At 47.9% G+C, this 16132-nt stretch overlaps 1 protein-coding gene across 10 annotated transcripts in view; it reads left to right on the forward strand.

Moving 5' to 3' along the window:
* LOC119970385 (protein prune homolog 2-like) overlaps positions 1-16132 on the forward strand; it is a 631375-nt gene that overhangs the window by 533777 nt on the left and 81466 nt on the right. For all 10 annotated transcript variants that reach the window (XM_038804923.1, XM_038804921.1, XM_038804920.1 and 7 more), the window contains one exon: positions 13660-13836. In XM_038804923.1, coding sequence (XP_038660851.1) covers positions 13660-13836 — 177 coding nt within the window. The remainder of the gene's footprint in view (positions 1-13659; positions 13837-16132) is intronic.

The following is a 16132-nucleotide window of genomic DNA, read 5'->3' on the forward strand; positions in this document are numbered from 1 at the left end:
CTGCCCTGCACTCTTCCACCCTTCAACACACCCCCACCCTCATTTCATGGACATGGCTCCCCCTTGATTTCTGACCCTCGGCAATGCCACCCTGGCACTCGTGCACCTTTGCGCTGCCGCCCTGGCAACTGGGCAGTGCTCCTGCCGTCTTGGTAGTGCCACCTAGGCAGTGCCAAGGTGCCTGCATTCCGGGGGGGGGGGGGTTTGAAGGAAGAGTGGTGGTCCAGGAGCCACCTGCACTTACCCTGACAACCCAAGGGTCTCCCTTGGCCTGGGAGACCTCCACATGGTGCCATTCTGCCTGGTCCACTTTTGTGCGGACCAGTGCTGAAAAGCGCCTGGCTGCAGCCTAACTGAGGAGGCCAGAGAATCAACAGAGCCCGGTGGATCCTGGGCAGGTAAGTCAGAAGTTGGTTTAATACTTGCATCCGAGCATCATTTGGTCCCACCCCTTTTGGGCGGTGTTCAAACTACGTCTGACGGGACTTGGATTAATCCCGCGAGGCTGTCGGGAGTTCCGCTGGAGGGCTCTCCTGAGATTCTCCGGCCACGTTGTGCTTTCGCTTGAGCGCAAGAGAATTGCGCCCATTGTCTTTCAACATACATGCCTATGTGGAGCTAGTAAACAGAATATATTATCCTGGAGTGGCTGTACTTACTGTCTACTTGTATTATACTTCTGCTATATTGACTGATGCAAAGGGACAGCTGGGAGGAAAGGGTTGGTGGGGCAGCTGATGGAAGCAAAACCATTGCACTTGTCTGAAAACAGATTTTTGTTTGGTCTTCCTGCAGGAGACTGCATTCCCTTCCCCTCCCTCACCCACAAGCAAATATGATGGACTTAACATGTCAGCGAGAAATTGAGCCTTTTATTGTCAGTAATCTGTTATTAATGCAATGTATGAAATTATCTAGTAACATATTTCGTCATGTGCATTTTCTTATTACAACATGCAGAAAAGGTCTTTAAGTTTATTTTAGTAGTTTCCTTGAATTTAGCACACATTATTTGAGAAACAACCACATTATAATTGTCAATTTTTGAATGATTTGTTTTTCTCCTTACTTTCCTCTCCATGAATTCATATTTTAAGGGCAAAGGGTAAGTTTGTATTTGTCCCTTCCCAACATAGTTATGATTTATAATTCAATGGCAATGCCTTATTTCTAACCCATTGTGGAATTTATTTTATGCTGTTGAAAAGTACTCTGATATTGTACTTAGTGCCATTTGCTGCTGGATGGCTGTCCCTCTCCCCATCATTTCTGGTTGGTATTCCCTTGTATTTATGCGGATTGGAAGAAGAGAAGGGAAAATTAAGGCAATGATTGGATCTGCCAGAGGTGGGGTTGTGACTTCTCCATCCGGGTCTCACTTGTCATTTCTAAGTCCACAGAGTCTTCCCAACTCTCCAGTAAACCACCCCCATGTATTTTCAGGTCGCAATTAATTTTCTATCCCATCGAATATTTCACAGTCTGTTTATGCCAGGACCCTGTTCAATACCTCAGGGAAAAACTGAGACAGTAGCATTTTAAAGTGCTCCATGCGTATCTAATCAGCTAGAAATGAAAGGCCATATAAGCATTCACAGCTATTTCTTTCCTTGCTTTTAGCTGAGTAAAGATGATCAGGAAATTCTTTTGACTTGCTCCAATATTCCCCGAAGGCAGAATTTAATCCAGACAAATGGGCTCTCATCCAATCATAGGACCCAGCAGCCCCTCGTTGCTATCAGTAGTACGGGGAGCGGTGGTAGCTGCCTTCAATGCACCCATCAGATCAGCGGGTGGGATGGGGGATTCGGAAGAAAGGACAAGTGGGTGGCCCTTGGCTATTTCTCTTCCCACCACCCCCTTTTCCTGATGTGTCCCGAAGCAAACTTGAAGGGAAAAGCAGTAAAATTTGGAAATTAAGGCTGGTAGTAAAACTTTTCCGAACTGATTTTGTACACCTTAAAATGGAACCGCAGTATTACCGTTGCCAGGATCGCTGAATTCTGCTGGAATTCGAACATTCTGAATTTTTGTCCTCCTTGGTTTTTCTAGTGCCCCACGCAGCCACTAATCTGACCCCCACTAGTTGAATATCAATATCAGTCAAATGGGGCCATTAAGTGGCATTTAATTACAGTGGATTGGATTGGTTTATTGTTCCGTGTACCAAGGTACAGTGAAAAATATTTTTCTGCGAGCAGCTCCACAGATCATTCAGTACATGAAAATAAAATAAAAAGAAAGTACATACTAGGGCAACACAAGTACACAATGTACCTATATAAACACCGGCATCGGGTGAAGCATGCTGGGCGTAGTGTTAATCAGGTTAGTCCATAAGTGGGACGTTTAGGAGTCTGGTAACAGTGGGGAAGAAGCTGTTTTTGAATCTGTTCGTGCGTGTTCTCAGACTTTTGTATCTCCTGCCCGATGGAAGAAGTTGGAAGAGTGAGTAAGCTGGGTGGGAGGTGTCTTTAATTATGCTGCACGCTTTCACCAGGCAGGGGAGGTGAAGATGGACCAGCACCTTTCTGACTGATTACATGCTTCCCATCTTCAAACTTGCCTTGGAGAGGGCATTAAATTGCACCCAATAGATCAGATTTAGCCTGAAATTAACAATAGTCCAAATCAGTTTTGTTTTTATCCCTGATGTTTGCTCTCATTCTCATGTTCTTCTTTCTCATTGTTGCCACATGCTGTCTCTCTTTTAACTACCCCCGTTACTTCCTCCTTTATATTCCTATACATGGGGCTGGATTCTCCGTTTGGGAGATTAAGTCCCCACGCTGTTGTGAAAATGGTGGTGCTTTACGCCAGAAAAAGTGGCGCAAAATGGCCACCGATACCCTGCTCCGGGGTGGGGGGGCTAGCAGCCAGGCAGTGTAAGAGTTCCCAGCTCTAGCTGCCAATACGGCCAGAGCATTGCCGGGTCTGTGGACGCGCATGCGCATAGCAGCGGCCTACAGCGTCCGCGCCATGCATCATGGCGGACGCAGCCCACAGACCCAGTACGTAAAAATAGTTTCCCCCCTGCCCGCGAATTGGCCCTCCCCCGACTGTGGCAGCGCTGGGCTGAGTTCGCAGCCGCCACACTGAGTTCCCGACGAATGAGACCACCCGACGAATGAGACCACACGTGTCCCACACCATCAAGAACTCGGCAGGTCAGGGGCGGAGCATCGGGGGGCAGTCCTCGGGCAATGGCCTGAGTGCCGCTTTTCAGGGGGCAGAGCATCACGAAAGAGGCAGCGCCACCGATTCTGTCGTCATCGGGGATTCTCCGCCCCCTCACCAAACGCGATTTCGCCGTCGGGAATTGGAGAATCCAGCCCACGGTTTCTCCACTAGTTCCCAGTTGTCCTTCCTGGACAAAAGGATGGAATTGGCTCCACCTAGTGGTAGAAAATTAACCTTTCTGTGTCAGCTTTAACCTGGGGTCATATCGTTCTTGGAGTGGCAATCACAGATTGCTGCATCCCTTTCTTGCCCAACCTTCATGTAGGGTGAGAAAAGTGCAGTGCAGGCATCCAGAAATCCCCTTGGTTGAGGACATGCAAATTGAACGAAAAGAAGACTCGCCCTTTTTTTTGACAGTAGTAGTTGCCATAATCCAGGTACGTTGAGACGCCAGAGAAAAGGTGAATGGGTAGGTTTGGGGATTGTGGTGGTAGAGTAGTTGGTGAGTGATTGGGTGCGTTGGGTTGCGGGGACATCAGATGGTTAGTGGGGGAGGTTGGTAGGTCGAGAGGGGGAGTTGTGGCTGGTGAGGGCAGTTGAAGACGGGGGGTTAGTTTCGAGGTCAGGAAGGCAGTCAGGAGATCTTGGGGATGATTTAGATGTCAGGAAAACAGTCGTCGGGTGACCGCGGGGTGGGTGTGTTGTCAGGAGGTCATGAAGACAGTCAAGTTGGGGGGGGGGGGGGGGGTGGGGTGTTAGTCGGCGCTGGGGTGTGATCAATACTATTGATACCCCGGAGTTGAAGTGGTTTGATTCCAACTTTTCATGGATAACTATTTCTGTAAGACAGTTGGAACCATCAGAAGACTACAATTTAAAATCAAATTGTCAGATTGTTCCCTGTGCTGGGTAATTACCCAAAGAGGTTTAATTTCCTGGGCAATTGCCATGCAATCCTTACTTCTGTGAGGGTTCTCCCAAGGATATGCAAGGGGAAACAACCTCTCAGTATTCACCTCATCAAACCCCGCCAAACTCTTTTATGATTCAATGAGATTGCTTCTAATTCTTCTAAAACTCCAGAAAATACAGGCCTGGTTTCCTCAACATCTCATCCAGCTATCTAGTGAGCCTTCACTGTACCAACTCCAAAACAAGTATATCTTCCCTTTAGATATGGAGACCAAAATTGCACACTATATTCCAAATATGGGCTCACCAATGCCCTGTACAATTATAGCAAGATTTCTTTATTCTTGTACCCCAATCTTCACGCAATAAAGGCTGTGTGCCATTTGCCTTCCTTATTGGTGGCTGAACAATCCAGTGATTATTCCCTTTGAGATTCTACATTTTAATTTGGGGCGTAACTTATTAAACCTTTTCAACAGAACATCATTCCTAATTCTTCCTATGTAGATCACAACATCACATCCCACTCCAAGTTTGTCTCTATCTGCAAGAAGGTGTCCTTAACCCTGGCACTGAGCAGGCAACATGGGTGCTTGTAATTGTTGGCCAGCAGTGGAAAACTGAATAGTGTAATGTGCTGTTAGTTTGCATAAGGTTCCACCTTCCACGACATGTTCAACTTGCAACTCATATCAACTTGGACTTTTAAGCTCTCTGAACTTGACTGAGTGAAGTATATTCCTGCAGCAGACAAATTATCAGGTAGCACCCACCACACTCGCTATTCCTGTAGTGATCATACCATTAAAAGTTAATATCATTAAAGGAGTACACCCTGGGGATTATGGTTGACCAGAAACCGAACTGGATTAGCTGTATAAATACCGTAGCCGCAAGAGCAGGCCAGAGGCTAGGAATCCAGCGGTGTGTAACTCACCACCTGACTCCCAAAGCCTGCCCACCACCTACAAGGCACAAATCAGAAGTGTAATGGATATTCTTTCCACTTACCTGGATGAGTGCAGCTCCAACAACACTCAAGAGGCTCAACACTATCCAGGACAAAGCAGCCCGCTTGACTGGCACCCCGTATACAAACATTCAAACCCTCCACCACAAACTCACAGTACCAGCCGTGTGTACAAGATACACTGCAGCAACTCGCCAAAGTTCCTTCAGCAGCACCTTCCAAACCCGCAACCACTACCATCTAGAAGGACAAGAGTAGCAGGTATCTGGGAACAGCACCACCTAGATGTTCCCCTCCAAGTTACTCACCACCCTTCCTTCGCTGTCACTGGGTCAAAATCCTGGAATTCCCTCCCGAACACCACATGGAATGCAGCGGTTCAAGAAGGCAGCTCATCAACAACTTCTCCAGGGCAATTAAGGATGGGCAAGAAATATTGGCCGAGCCAGCGAAGCCCACATCTCGTAAAATGAATTTTAAAAAACAATTGATTTGGGCTGTGTGTATAAGTTAGAAATACCTGGAAGACTGAAATAATAAATAAAGCATAGCCTGGAATACATATTGATTGATGAAGATCATCTAGAACTCCTATATTTGACAGAATTTGTCACACAATAGCAGGATTCAATTTATATGGTACTGCTGCTTAGTTCCGAACAGGCGTCATTTTCCAGCCCACTCTTGTCTATTCTTGTCTATTTTTATCAGTCAGGTTATCACTGCTCTGCTGAGTCATACACATGGTTCTATTTATTTCCTTGATGAGCAACACCTTAATTAATGAGCAGAAGCTATAGTTTTCTAGTGAAGTAAAAAAGGAATATTCATGTCTGTCAACCCTTTTGTTCAGCAAGAGTTAATACTTTGAGAAGAAAGAAGAAAATTGGGAAGAGAATGCCTAATATAAACTAGTAACCTACATTTTGCTGTGATATACATGCACCGTGACAGCTGTTTCTATCAATAGTTCAAATATTCACAAGTGAAATAAAGAATCAGTGACCTGAAGATAAATTAATTGCAGCAGAGCTAACAGATGGCAAGACCAATACACGCACACACCACTAAATATGACTGGAAGCTACATTTCTGTTGAACTACCAAAATGATGACTATTGATATTAGTCATAATATTTGATAATTCACTGGAAAATAAATGTGTTTCGTGAAATGACAAAGTCCTTAATAGTGTGATTTGAATGTATTTAACACTGGCATGTGCCCACGTGCTTGTATGGTGGGATGGTCATCTCTTCAAGATCTCAGATTCTCTGAAAGGAAAATTCTTGTTCTTTAAAAAAAAAAGCACAATTATACAGTTTGTAAATTTTTTTTCCCATTTTAACCCCTCACCCCCACCCCACTATGAACAACTGCTCAAACATGGCCACGAATATCCCCACCTTGTCTCAAAATCCTCCGCTGAACCCCTCAATTCGTATTTAATCTTTTCCTGACAAAGTCTTATAAGTCTTCCAGCCAGGCCACCACCCCCTGTGGCCCAGCCGATCACCATTCCATCAAAATGCTTCGCCGGACAACCGGGGAGGCAATGGTCACAACATCGGCCTTCTTCCCCTCCATCAGCCCCAGCTTCTCTGATATCCCACATATCCGGCCCACCCTCCTCCCCCACAATCCTCGTTAGTGCCGCGAACACTCCTGTCCAGTATCTCTCCAGCTTCTCGCAGCCCCTGAACATCTGAGAGTGATTTGCTGGTCCCCACCTACACTTCTCGCCTCACTCCACACTCTCCAGTTTATCTCCCCTCCCAGCTCCCCCTCACACTTCTCCTTAATCTTCACCATCTATTCGCCTCGTGCTCTCCCAGCCACGCATATATGTCACCAATCCTGTGCTCCCCTTCCACGTCTGAAAGCAGCAATCACTCCAGCAGGGCACACTTCGGTAGCTTGGGCAACTCATTCCAAACCTTCTGCGCGAAGTCCCTTACTTGCAGGCATCTAAACTCACTTCCTCTTGGAATCTCTACCCTCTCATTCAGTTCTTCTATACTGGCAAATCTCTCTTCCAGATATAGATCCTCACCTTAACCAGCCCCGCTTCTCTCCACTTCCTATACATTCCGTCTGCACCCACCCCACCCTGCCCGGCTTGAATCCGTGGTTTTTGCCTCCTCAACTGGTTCCAGACCTTCACTGTGGATTGCACCACTGGGCCCTCCGTGTATTTCCTTTGCACAAGTGACAAAGCAGCCATCACCATTGATGCAGGCTGGATCCCCTACAGGGTGCTTCCTTCGTTATAACCCATTCTGCCCCTCTCCTTCCCACCACCGCCTCACCTTCTCCATGTTCGCTGCCCAATAATAATGCAGGAAATTTGGCAACGCCAACCCCACACCCCCCACTTCTGCCTCTGTAACAGGGCCCTTTGAATCTTTGTACCTACCCTGCCCACACAAACTCTGGGATAATCATATCCAGCTTCCGGAAAAAGGCCTTTGGTACAAAAATCAGAAGCGTCTGGAATATGAATAGAAATCTTGGCAGGATGTTCATCTTCAGTACTTGACCCTCCCTGCAAGGGTCAGATTCACTGTGTCCCATCTCTTCAAATCCTCCCTATCTTCCTCCGCCAGCTTTGTCAATTTCCATTTATGCAGCGCGCCCACTCTTCAGTTACCTGAATCCCCAGTTATCTAAACCTATCTCTGGCTACTTTAAATGGTAACCCCCCTGATGCACTATCAATTATGCAAAGACGAGAGTAAGATGTAATTGAGGCTTTATTACACTGAGATGTGTGGCCTCCTACAGCAGCTGACGAAATGGCTGCTGTACGGGGTGCACACATTTATACTCCGCCTACTGGGCGGAGCCAGCAGACCGGAATCTACCCCCGTACCTGTAGTGCAGGGGCCTTACCATATAACAACATCCTCTATATACAATATATACATCAGTGGTGACTACCGCACCCACCCTATGTTGGCTCTCCAACCTAACTCATTCAACGCAAAAACGTCACTGTTCCTTACGTTCAACTTGTATCCTGAGAGTGCCCTGAATTTCCCAATAGGCCCATAACCCTCCCCATGCTCTCCAGTGGTCTGACAGTAACGGTAACAGGTCGTCCGCATATAGCGACACCTAGTGCTCCATACTCCTCCTCGTAATCCCTTGACACTCTGCTGACCAACCTAAGGGCTATTGCCAAAGGCTCTATTGCTAGCACGAACAGCAGTGGCAACAGCGGGCACCCCTGCCTTGTTCCCCTGTGTAGCACAAAGTTTTGTGAGCCCATATTGTTGGTCTGTACTCTCGTCTCTGGTATCACATATAACAGGCACACCCACGCACAAACGTCGGCCCAAACCCAAACCTTCCCTGAACCTCAAAACAGATACCGCCATTCCACCCGATTGAATGCCTTCTCCGCATCCATGGACATCACTACCTCCAATACCCGAGCTCTTAACGGAGCCATAATCACATTTAACAGCCTCCTTATATTACTAAAACGCTGCCTTCCCTTTACGAAGCCTGTTTGGTCCTCCGCAACCAACCCCGGGACATGACCTTCCATCCTCCCTTCCACCAGTTTAGCCAGCACTTTCACATCTGTATTTAATCGCGACATTGGCCTATATGGCCCACATTCTAATGGTTCCTTCCCCTCCTTTGGTACCTATATGATCGTTGCCTGTGTCATCGTCTCCAGCAGCTCCCCCTTCTCCAATACCTCACTAAACACCCCTAACCGATGCGGTCCCAGTTTCGTTGCAAACTCCTTAAAATTCCATTGGGTAACCATCAGGCCTTGGGGCCTTTTCCGACTTCATACCCCTTATACTGCCCAATACCTCCCTTAGCCCCAAAGCCTCCTCGGGCGCCTGTCTCTTCCTCCTGCAGTTGTGGAAACTCCAGCTCATCCAAAAATCGCCCCTTGTCCCCTTCTTCACCCCTCCAGGTCTGCCCTGTTCAGCTCCTTACAGTATTTTCTAAACGTCTCATTTATCCTCCCCGGCTCCGTCACCAGTTCCCCTATGTCTGTATCCTCAATATTTCCCTGGACGCGGCCTGCTTCCGTAATTGTGTGCCAGCATTCGCCTTGCCTTCTCCCCGTACTCGTACTTCACCTGCCTTGCCCTACACAGCTGCCCCACTGCCCTCCCAATCATCAGCCTAGCAAATTGCCTCTGCAATTTTTTCCTTCTTGCCAATCCCTCCGTGGTGGGCTCCCTCGAATACTCCCTATCTACTTCCACTATCTCATTCATTAAATGCCCATATTTCTCCCTCCTTTTCCTATCCTCAATTGCCTTGATCGAGATAATCTCCCCTTGGACCACCCGCCTTCAGTGCCTCCCGAAATGTGGCCGCCGACACTTCCCTGTTCTGGTTAGCTCAACATAGTCTTTAATCACCAACCGCATCTTATCACAGAACCCTCTGTCGGCCAATAACCCCGAATCGAGCCTCCACACCGGCCTCTGCTCCTGATCTAAGCCGAATCTCCACCCAATGGGGCGCATGGTCCAAAATTACTATCGGCACATATTCTGACCCCTACCAACACCTCCCGGCTCACCACGATAAAGTCGATTCTGGAGTACACCCTGTAAACATGTGAGAAGGAATACTCCCTTCCCCCTCAGTTCTTAAAGCGCCACGGGTCCATCATACCCATATTTTGCATGAATCCTCCCAGCTCCTTTGCCATTCGTATCCGTCCCATTGACCTGTGGCTCGGCCTATCCACCCTCAGCTCTAAAACACAATTAAAGTCCGGGATTGCTGCCAGCAACCCCTTATAAAGTCTTTGGCGTCCCAATTCGGTGCATATACATTCACCAACAACACCAGCGTCCCTCCAGTACCCCGCTCACCATCATATATCTTCTCTCTTCCTTCCCCCCCCCCCCCCCCCCCCCCCCCCCGGGTCCCTCACTTCCTTTGGAATCTCAAACCCCGTCTTCTTGCTCATCAGAATGGCCACACCCCGAGACTTCGAGTCAAATCACTGTGTAGAAGATTTTAGTTAAGACGGGCAGCATGGTCAGCGCAGGCTTGGAGGGCCGAAGGGCCTGTTCCTGTGCTGTACTTTTCTTTGTTCTATGAAATACCTGGCCCACCCATCCCTTTCTCAACAGAACCTGGTCCTTCACGCAGAAATCCTTCTATTGCAGAAAAACCAACTCTGCCTTTAAATTCCTGAGGTGCACAAAAACCTGAGATCTTTTCACCGGTCCATTGAGCCCTTTCACAATTCATATTATTAGCTTTACCTGGGGCTTATGCCTCCATTCCTCTCTAACATCTGCCATTCTTCCCATTCAGCTCTACCCCCTCTGATTTCACCCTCTGCTGGGCCTATCCAAGATTCTCTGCCCCTGACCACGCTTCTTCTCCAATACTGCCATTTCGCATCTCCCTTCCTTCCCCCTTGGCCATCTTTCACAACCATCTCCCCCACCTCGCTTCCGTTTGCCAGCATTACCTGTCAGCGTGGCAACTCCAGCCTGAAGGCTTCTCCTACTGACCTACCTTCAACCACACTCACTTCTCTTCTGTGAACTCTCCCCGCAGACCATACCCTCACCCACCCAAACAAAATTCATCTCAGACCGTAGGTCGCCTCCCCCAAAGACAAACAAAATAGAGAAATACAGCCAGAGGCAGCAGGGGTGGGGGAGAAAGGGGGACAGCCATCCCCTTATAAACTTTTCACCTCTGCTACCCATTGGTCGACCCAATAGAAAAACAAAATATCCACCCCTCCCTCCAACCCCCACTCGAACCATATCTTTCATTACTCCAGAGTGTCATCTCTTCTATCTCCCAATAAAGTTCAGTTGTCCCCCAATTTGTGCTCCTTGATAAAGTCATTGGCCGCTTTTCGGATCTCAAAAGAATAGTCAGCCATACTTTTGCCGGGAAGGGCACCTCAAACCTGATCTGCTGTCGATACAGCACCGCCTTGGCCCTGTTGAACCTAGTACTCCATTTTGCCTGTTCAGCTCCAATGTCCTGGTATATTCAGACCTTGTCACCCTCCAATTCGCAGTTCCGTTTCTCCCTAGCCCACTGCAGATCTCTTTTTCCACAATAACTGAAGGACTCCTAACAGTGAGATGAATGTCTAGGTCAGCCCAGCTGACGAGAGAGAGCGCTTAGTTTCATGACACGAGAGTCAAAGAATTCAAAACCAGGAGAGTTCTGACCCATGGGGCTGGATTCTCTGCATCCCGAAGCCAAAATTGCGGCCAGGGCAGAAAATCCAGTTTGACGCCGCAATCGGGACCGGCGCCAGTGCGACGATTCTCCGGGCACCGAAAATCGGCGTCACTGGGGAGTACGCCGCACTGCCGTGGGCCCGCTCCAACATCATCCACCCCCGCCCAGTGTGAAACTAATCTGCTGTTGCCAGTCAGGATGATCGCATGGTGCCTGCAGACTCAGTCTGTGGCCGCCCTAGTCAGGGGCGGGAAGATCGGAGACCAGGGGGGGCCTTAGAGGCAGCCGGGAAATTAATGTGTGGGGTTTGAGGGGCGGGCGAGCAGCCAATTAGGGAGGGTCTCCTTTGTGGGTCTACCTGCGTGGTCCGAGTCCGCTTTGGATCACGGCTAGCCGTACGCATACGTGGGCTCTGACCCGGAGGTTCGGGGGCCCGTATCTGCAGCAAAAGCTACGAGATTCCGGCGATTTCCCTGAGCCCTGATGGGCCGAGTGGCCGAAGAGTTTGGCAAGTCCCGCAGGCATGGATTACTCACCTCCCACGTGGCGGGACCTAGAAGATGAGTGTGCGGGGGGATGTGCTGGAGGGGGAGGGCACGGGGATCTGACCCCCCCCCACGCAGGCCTGGCCCGCGATCGGGGCTTGCCGATCGACTGGTGGGCTGGTTCCGTGGGGGCCTACTTTACTCTGCGGCGGGCCCCTGTAGGGTTCTGCCATATTGCCCGGGGACCGGCGCGGAGAAGGGAACCTCCAGGCATGCGTGGAATCACGCTGACTGTTCCGCGCATGCACAAAAATACGCCGGCCATTCTCACGTGGGACGTCCACACCGGCTGGAGCTGCGGGAACAACTCCGGCGGCAGCGTAGCCCCCGAGAAAGGTGAGAATTCCAGGCCGGGATTCTCCCCTACCCGGCGGGGCGGGGGGTCCCGGCGTAGCGGAGTGGGGCCAACCACTCCAGCGTCGGGCCTCCCCAAAGGTGCGAAATTCTCCGCACCTTTAGGGGCTAGGCCCGCGCCGGAGTGGTTGGCGCCACGCCGACTGCCGCCAAAACCGGCACCGACGGCCTTTGATGCCTAGCGTCGGGGCTGGCCGAAAGGCCTTCACCGGTTAGCACATGCGCCGGTGCGTCAGCGGCCGCTGACGTCATCACCGGCGCATGCACGGTAGGGGGGGGGGTCTCTTCCGCCTCTGCCATGGTGGAGGCCGTGGCAGCGGCGGAAGAAAGAGAGTGCCCCCATGGCACAGGCCGTGGGTGCACTCCCCGGGGTCCGATCGCCCCCCGTCCAGGACCTCGGGGGCCCGCTCGTGCCGCCAATCCCGCCACCACCAGAGTTGGTTGAAACCACGTCGGCGGGATTGACCTGTCAGCGACGGGAATGCGGCCCATCGCGGGCTGGAGAATCGCCGCGGGTGGGCACACCGATCGGTGCGGCGCGATTCCCGCTGATTCCCAGGTGGCGGAGAATTCCGGCCACGGCGGGGGTGGGATTTACGCCGGCCCCGGGCGATTCTCCGACCCTACTGGGAGTCGGAGAATTCCGCCCCCTGACTTTCACGTGCTGTTGACGCCGGAGTCGTTGGTGCCGGTTTTCACGCCGGCATGGGGACATAGCCCCATTATTAGAGAATCCCACTCCTAGTCTCCAGAATGGAGAATCCAGCCCATGGTGTCTACGCCTAGGACTCTAATGACAGCTGTGTTGAACAGGAAGTCTACAACCGTGGGAAAGTTGGAAAACATTTGAAGGGAAAACCTTGCTGGAAGTGACTGGGATGTTCAAGAAATCTCAGCTCTTTTATGAATCTTTTAAAAGCACTCGGGCCAAGTTGTTATTCCCCCAATATTGGAAAAGTATCTGTCTTGAGTTTTAGGGGTTCAAGTCAAATGGATGTAGAAGAAATTTGAATTCAGAAGTTTGGTTTCGAGAATAAGTACCTCTTCTATTTAAAAGAGAATATAGTTATTAGTACTTATATTTTTTGGGTGTTTTGCCATAATTTGTTCATTCAAAACATGAACTTGTGACTTCATTCTTTTCGTAAATACCTGGGTTTTCAGATTTTGTGAAAGCATCACTGGCTCTTACTGATACATTGGTGTTGGTGTATGATATCTTTTGTTTAATCTATAGCTTTCACCCAGTCACAGACCTTCCATTTTGTTCTTTCCTTCCCCACTCCATCCTTTCCCTGCCTCTGGATTTGCTCCACAGGTCCTGCCTGAGCTACTGTGTATTTCCTGTTTTTATTTCCGATTTCCAAAATCTGCAATATTTTGCGTTCATTACAAAATTGCTCGTCTTGAAATATGTTTACAGAGATATTTAACTAAATGTCTTGATTACTCATTTTAATGCTGAAATATTTATTAAAAGTTCATTTGTTTTAGATGAAACACCCAATACCATTAATACTGGAAGAGAGGTAGTGGAACCTATTCCAGAATATACTGCTGAACAGGAACGCACAGATAATCGGTTATGGAGAACTGTTGTCATTGGGGAACAAGAGCACAGGATTGACATGATGGCTATTGAACCTTATAGAAGAGTTGTCTCTCATGGGGGTATGTCAGTACATCAAACCATTTGTTTTTAATGTTACAATGAAAAATATAACTTGGATCAATGATTTTTTTCCCCCCGATTGCTCGGCACAACATTGAGGGCCGAAGGGCCTGTTCTGTGCTGTACTGTTCTATGTTCTATGAGTGCTATGTTGTTTATTTGACTGAGTTCTGGTGTCATTTTTTAGGAATTGAAATTGGGAAATGTTCCGGGTGACCTTTTATTTTGCTTTGCGTAATTCTGCTTTTGAATCCATCAGCTTGTTGTTCATTTATTATTTGTCCCACAGCACTTTAGCTTTCCATCAGCTTATTTTGAAGTAGGACCATTCTACCACAGTCAATCCCAAGACATTATGAACACTAATGAATCCGCTTTTTCCAGGAGATCGTTTTTTCCCTAAACAAAGTTGTAGTCTACCTTATAGATAGTAAGCAGTATGATCCTACCTGGAAACAGACATTAACATTACACTTTGGGTGTCATCTCGAGATGTTATCAATTATTCAGAAACTACAGGGCAGCCTAATTTTGGTGGGGAAACGCCTAGAAACAATAATTTGGACCAAAGTTAATATCACGTGGACAAATAGTGGTTAAATCAGTAAAGCCAGTACAGCTTTGTTCAGGGTAAATAGTGTTTAACTAACTTGCTGGAGTTTTTGTTTTGAAGAGGTTACAGAAAGAGTTGATGAAGGCAAAGCTGTTTATGTGTTGTACATGGACTTGCAAAAGACATCTGGGCATTTGATCCAATGCCACACAACAGACTTGAGAAAAGTTATGGTTATGGAATAAAAGGGACAATAGCAACGTGGATATGAAATTGGCCGAGTGCTTAATGGCCGTTTTTTGGACTGGAGAAAGATTAGTAGTGGAGCTCTCCAGGGGTCACTGTTCCTGATATATATTAATAACCTAGAACTTGGTATACAGGGACCAATTTTGAAATTTGTGGATGCTATTAATCTTGGAAGCATTGTGAATAGAGAAATATTGTGTAGAATTTCAAAAGGATATTGACAAGTTGGTGGAATGGGCAGTTAAGTAAGAATGGGTAAGAAGAACCGGTAGAGACAATATAAAATGAAAGAAACAGCTCTAAGTGGGATGCAGGAGTAAAGGGAGCTGGGGGTATATGTGCATAAACCATTGAAGATAGCAGTGCAGCTGGAGAGCAAGGTTAAAAAAACATACAGTATCATAAGCTTTGTTAATAGGGGTATTGAGTATAAGAGCAAGGAGGTTATATCAAACTTGTATCACACACTAGTTCAGCCTCAGCTGGAGTATTGTGTCTAGTTCTGGGTACCTCACTTTAGAAAGGATGTGAAGGCATTCTAAATGCTGCAGAAAAGATTCAGGAGAATAGTTCCAGGGATGAGGAGCTTCAATTGTGAAAAGTTTGGTTCAGTTGAAACTTGGAGAAGAGAAGGTTGTGAAGAGATTTGATAGAGGTGTTCCAAATCATGAGGGGGACAGCACAGAGTGGATAGGGAGAACCTACTCCCATTCATGAAAGGATTGAGAATCAGAGGGGTAATTGGCAAAAGAAGCAACAGTGACATGAGGACAAACATTTTCACACAGTTAGTGGTTAAGTTCTAGAGTTGTCTCCATGTGTGTGTGGTAGAGGCAGGTTCAACTGAGGCATTCAAAAGGGAATTAGACTGGTATCTGGTAGAGTATGTGCAGGTTATGGGGAGAAGGCGAGAGAATTACACTGTAAACTGCTCATTCGGAGTGCCAGTGCAGACGTGATGGGCCAAATGGCAGTCTCCTGCTCTGTAATGATTTTGTGGTAACAAAATATTATACTAAATTGTGGTTATAGAATATAGATGTGATTTTTTATATGTAAGTTTATTTACTTTTTTAATTTTAAATGGTAAATAATGATCTATTTGTAAAACAGATAAATTGCATTCCAGGGGAGTTAGGAGGGCTCAATGAGGACAAGAAATGTCATTGGCAAGCAGGGTCAAGGAAACTCCCACAGCCTTTTATACGTATATAAGGGGCAAGAAGGTAGTAGAACCCTCAGGAGCATTGACATACAGAGGGATCTGGGTGTTCTGGTCCATAGTTCCATGACAGTGGCAATCCAGGTGGATAAGGTGGTCAAGAAGGCAAATGGCATGCTTGCCTTCATCAGCTGGGGCATTGAGTTGGCAGGTCATGTTACAGTTGTAGAAAACTTTTGTTTCGCCACATTGGGAATATTGCGTGCAGTTCTGGTGCCACACACCAGAAGGATGTGGATGCTGTGGAAAGAGTGCAAAGAAGGTTAACCAG

Source organism: Scyliorhinus canicula, chromosome 8, assembly GCF_902713615.1.
Source record: "Scyliorhinus canicula chromosome 8, sScyCan1.1, whole genome shotgun sequence".
In the NCBI taxonomy this organism is placed as follows: domain Eukaryota; kingdom Metazoa; phylum Chordata; class Chondrichthyes; order Carcharhiniformes; family Scyliorhinidae; genus Scyliorhinus; species Scyliorhinus canicula.